The sequence below is a fragment of the Vicia villosa genome, linkage group LG3 (genome assembly GCF_029867415.1).
Source record: "Vicia villosa cultivar HV-30 ecotype Madison, WI linkage group LG3, Vvil1.0, whole genome shotgun sequence".
NCBI lineage: Eukaryota > Viridiplantae > Streptophyta > Magnoliopsida > Fabales > Fabaceae > Vicia > Vicia villosa.
Window position 1 is genome coordinate 108,970,012 of NC_081182.1, and position 5,284 is coordinate 108,975,295.

Below are 5,284 nucleotides of genomic sequence, written 5' to 3' on the forward strand. Positions count from 1 at the left end.
ATGTTAAATTTGCTTACTCATTTTTTGGTTTTTGTTTTTTGTTATAGTAAATAGATGAATGAACGTCCTACATTTTTTCTTTGGCCGGCTGTATAAAACAAGGATTCACCTTCTGCCAATGATGATGACAGTAATAAGTACATAAAAAATTAGTAGCCTTTCAAAACCTATCTTGTTACTTACAATTTTGTCATTTTAATCATTGGACAAGGACATCATTTTCAAACTCTTCTCTTTAGACAAGACATCGATTTTATTGATCTCAACGGAACCTTTACATTTGTATTAATAAGTAAAGTTCAACCGTTTAAAATAGCAGATATAGATCCATTTTGGAGAAGAAGCCAAACATGAAAAGAAATCATATTAAACATATGGCAAATTGAAGATGGTGACAGAAGATAGAACCAAAAAAATGCACATGACACTATGGTCATGGAGAGTGCACAATAATGTATATGCTGAATATATATAGACAGTAGCTAGAAAGATATGGTTCATATTTGCCATGGCTCTACTAGTCCTCTACTCTGCATATCTTTTCTCCTTTGTTCTCTTAGTCCTTATAGTACAAAAGATAACAAAGAAGAAAAACTACTCGACTTATAACTTACCGCGAGGACCTAGAAAGCTCCCGATTATAGGAAATATACACAATTTGTTAAGCTCTCAACCCCATCGAAGATTAAGAGATTTGTCCGAAAAATATGGACCTGTGATGCATCTTCAACTTGGAGAGGTTTCTACTATTGTCATTTCATCGCCTGAATGTGCCAAAGAGGTAATGAAAACCCATGATATTAACTTTGCATCAAGGCCTCATCTCCTAGCTTCAGAAATAATGTCTTATAATTCGACGAATATAGCTTTTGCTCCTTATGGTAGTTATTGGAGACAGTTACGAAAAATATGTACGTCCGAGCTTTTAAGCCTGAAACAGGTGAACTCGTTGCAACCGATTAGAGAAGAGGTGCTCTCCAATCTTGTCAAATGGATTGCTTCACGGAATGGATCGCAGATCAACCTGACCGAAGCTGTGATTTCTTCAATATACAGTCTTGTTTCGAAGTCTGCGTTTGGAAATAAGTGCAAAGACCAGGAAAAATTTATATCTGTGGTGAAGGAATCTATAAAGGTTTCTGCGGGTTTTGACTTGGGAGATTTGTTTCCTTCTGCTAAATGGATACAACGTGTTACCGGTTTGAGGCCTAAGCTTGAGGGGTATCAGCGACAAACTGATCAGATATTTGAAAACATTATCAATGACCATAAAGGCCAATTGTACACAGAAGCCAAAGATGATCAAGGCGATTTAGAAGAAGATCTCGTAGACGTTCTCTTAAAATATGAGAATGGCAGCAACAAGGATTTTTCCTTAACAAAAGACAATATCAAAGCCATAATCATGGTAAGCGTATTAACTTCTTTCAAATACTTTGAATAAGAAAAACTTTATCGCTTCATGAGTATCCCTTTAAATTTTATTGGCTAAGCTTTAACATATTAATAGTGACTTTTCAGGACGTTTTTGGGGCGGGAAGTGAGACATCAACAAGCACAATAGATTGGGCAATGGTAGAAATGGTAAGGGATCCAAGAATAATGAAGAAAGCACAAGCTGAGGTAAGAGAGGTTTTCAAAACGAAAGGAAGGGTCGACGAAAATCACATCGATGAACTCGATTATTTGAAATCAATTGTCAAAGAAACATTAAGGTTACACCCTCCAGCACCCCTTTTGCTACCAAGAGAATGTGGTGAAGCCTGTGAGATAAACGGATTTCACATACCGATTAAGACTAAGGTGATAATCAATGCTTGGGCTATTGCAAGAGATCCAAACTACTGGACTGAACCAGAGAGGTTTTATCCAGAGAGATTCATTGACAGCACTATTGACTATAAAGGGAGTAACTTTGAGTACATTCCTTTTGGTTCTGGAAGAAGAATATGCCCCGGGATCACATTTGGTTTGAGAAATATAGAGCTAGCCCTTGCAATGTTGTTGTATCATTTCGACTGGAAGCTTCCTAGTGGAACCAAAAGTGAAGAATTGGACATGACTGAGCAATTTGGAGTCACTGTGAGAAGGAAAGATGATCTTTTATTGTTACCTTTTGTTTATCATCCTTTAAATGTTACATGAGTTTCACAAGGGCAGTGTGCCAAAAAGATACCTTCTATCGGTATAAATAAGTGGTTTGTTCAAATTTTACTACTCTACCGTGCTATATGCCTTAGCTGCAATTACATAACAGTTTGCAGTTGCACTAAATTATGTATTTCAAAACAATTGAATAAATTTCTAAATTCTGCTATGACGCTAATAGAAAGAAATCAGATCTCACCAAAGCACTAGAGGCCAGAGCATCTCTTGCATAGTTTGTTTCGCTCCTTTTCTTGAAACCATCTCAATGCTCCGTTCAAATCTTGCTTCTCAAGGTAAAGAAAAACAGTTAGGTATAGTTTCAAACTAAGGTAGCAGCACTTCAAATACCCTTTTATAAAATACTACTCTTTAAATCGATTTCGGTTTCATAGGCCATAAATGTGATTTCATCAAGTCATATAACTAAATATCTTACTTGATATGTTACAACTATTACAAAAATACCAAAATCACAATGAGATTGAACAGAACAAAAGAGTTACAAAGTGTACTTACAAAAAAACACATGATTATTAGTGATTTATTTAACTGATGCATTTCATCGAACACCTCAAAAGCAGCTTTGTGAACCGCAAATTAGAAGAATATTAGATATATAATGGATTATATATGCATGGTTTTAGAAGGAGTGTGGTTTCAGAACACGTTTAAAGAAAAATATTTCGAGATAAATACTAAGGTTAGTTTGATTTATCCGACCTTGTGAGAATTATAACGGAACTTAATCATCAAAATAATTAACTACTATCATTAAAAAATACTCTGTTTTGTATTATAAACAAGGTGGAATAAGTCAGATCGACTTCCAGAGACATCTTTAAAAGTCAAACCATACATATTTAATTAAAAGATAAGGTTTAAACCATTTTAAAAGTTTTTTTCAATTAAATAGGTTAGACTTATGATATTAAAAAAATCTATGAAATTTTATAGGTTAACCTATATATTTATATATATATATATATATATATATATATATATATATATATATATATATATATATATATATATATATATATATATATATATATATATATATATATATATATATATATATATATATATATATATATATATATATAATATATTGTATACATATATAGGTTGGCCTATAAGAAAATATAGGTAAAATAGACTTTTTTTTATTTTAGCAAATGAAATAATTTTATTCCAAAAATCAATCAAGTGCACCAGTCAATCCGAAGATCCAGGCTAACCATAACCACAAATAAACTCATCAAAGCTTAAACAACATAAAGTCCATTACAATACCCAGCTAATTTCTTATCTATTGAGCTCTTCAAAGCACATTATCAACGATATCAACACTTTGTAGTCCACTCGTTCTTTTGTTTTAAAAGATCATCTGGTTCATAACTGTCTAGATGGTATAAACTATTTCTGTTATTGCAATATTTAATAAGCGAGCTCTATAACTTTTGCCTCTAGTGTGATGACAAATTCATTGTAATTCGGTATTCCAATCTCCAGGGTTATGACTAATATTCATCCAAGCTAGGATTTGTATCCAAACTTTTTTATCCTAAGCGCCAACAAAGAAGAGATGATTGTAATTTTTTGGTTGCCCGCAATATGCACATATATCGTATGTGACAGTCCCAAAACGAATAAGTATGTCTTTTGTAGGGAGCTGATCATGACAAGCCATCCATAAGATAAAAACAGCTCAAGGTCTAGCTTTGTTGCTAAAGAAGAGCTTCGTCACTGCACCTTAGGCTTGTTACCTCAAAACATTTTATGTACCTGTTTAGTCTTATATCTTCGAGTAGATTGAAACAAGCTCAAAACTGTAAATTGTACAATGGTATCTCTATGTTTAAACATAGCTTTAAGTATCAAAGAACAATGAATAGCAAGTTTTTAGGTGGTTATGTCAGCCCTTTTTATGTAATGTAAGTGAACTAATCTAATCCATAGCATATCTTTTTATCACTCACATTCCAAAGTAACTTACCAATAGTTGCTTTGTTCCAAGCTATAAGAGAGATCAGGTTCCTTACTCCAGCACAAATCGGGTCACATATATGCTCCCAAGAGATTGGCGCTTTTCTGGAAGGGGTATCTTTCCCTGTCCATAGAAAGGTTCTGCATAGGCCTTCTATGTGAGAGATAAATTTCTTAGGGAGAGGGAAAATTTGCATTCAATAGTTGGAAATTTAGAACAACACACTCTTTACCATTTGGAATTTACCTGCATGAGACATCAACCTAGTACTTCAATGATTTGATCAATCAATCATTTTATCAATTAATGGTTGACACATTGTTATCGATAATTTTCTACTAGCAAGAGGAACTCCTAAATATTTTAAAGGCATTGTTCCAATAGAAAACCCCATCTCCCTTTGAATGAGCCTTTGATTGTCTGCATTAACAACCCCCAAAATATACTTTACTTTTAGAGTGGTTAGCCTGTAAACTCGTGGTCGGAGAAAAGTCTCTCACTTTTTCCATCATCAAATTCATAGAATCCAAGTCTCCTCTTACAAACAGCAAAAGATCATCCACAAAACAAAGATTGATGATTTTGAAATTCTCACATTTGGGTTAAAAGGTGACAAATGGACTATTTGAAAGTCTTAATGTGAAAAAAGCTTTTAAATAGGCTTTCAAATTAGGTCAGACTTTTAAAAAGGCTAAACTATGCAAAAAAAATACCTATAATAGGACAAAGGCCATACTCAGGCCTTTAAAATTTACCATATACTAAACTCAAATCTTCTAAGACCTAGTCTGACTTGTCCTATTTTTACCCCTAATTATAAGTAGCTTTCACGAGAGAGAAAATTGTATTAGATTATAAATAGTTTTACAAAAAATAAATAAATGCAAATTTCCCTACTCCTCCTTGTTTCCATCTGGCAAAAATAATTTTCCCTCTACAAAGCTAAGCACTTTCACACTTCACACAACCAGTTGACTATATTGCCATCTCTCTTTCTTTCTCTCTCTCTCTCTCTCTCTCTCTCTCTCTCTCTCTCTCTCTCTCTCTCCCCTCTCTCTCAAACACACACACACACGTCCAACCTCACCCTTTTTGTATATCTTAACATTACTCATATGAACCAACATTAAACTGTTACTATCTATGAAT

At 33.5% G+C, this 5,284-nt stretch overlaps 1 protein-coding gene across 1 annotated transcript; it reads left to right on the plus strand.

Moving 5' to 3' along the window:
* The first annotated feature begins 508 nt into the window (after positions 1–508).
* On the plus strand, positions 509–2,317 carry LOC131662290 (cytochrome P450 71D9-like). Its single transcript, XM_058932030.1, has 2 exons — positions 509–1,408; positions 1,522–2,317. The coding sequence occupies exons 1-2, from the start codon at positions 509–511 to the stop codon at positions 2,143–2,145; spliced, it is 1,524 nt and encodes a 507-aa protein (XP_058788013.1). The 3' UTR covers positions 2,146–2,317.
* The last annotated feature ends 2,967 nt before the right edge of the window (positions 2,318–5,284 follow it).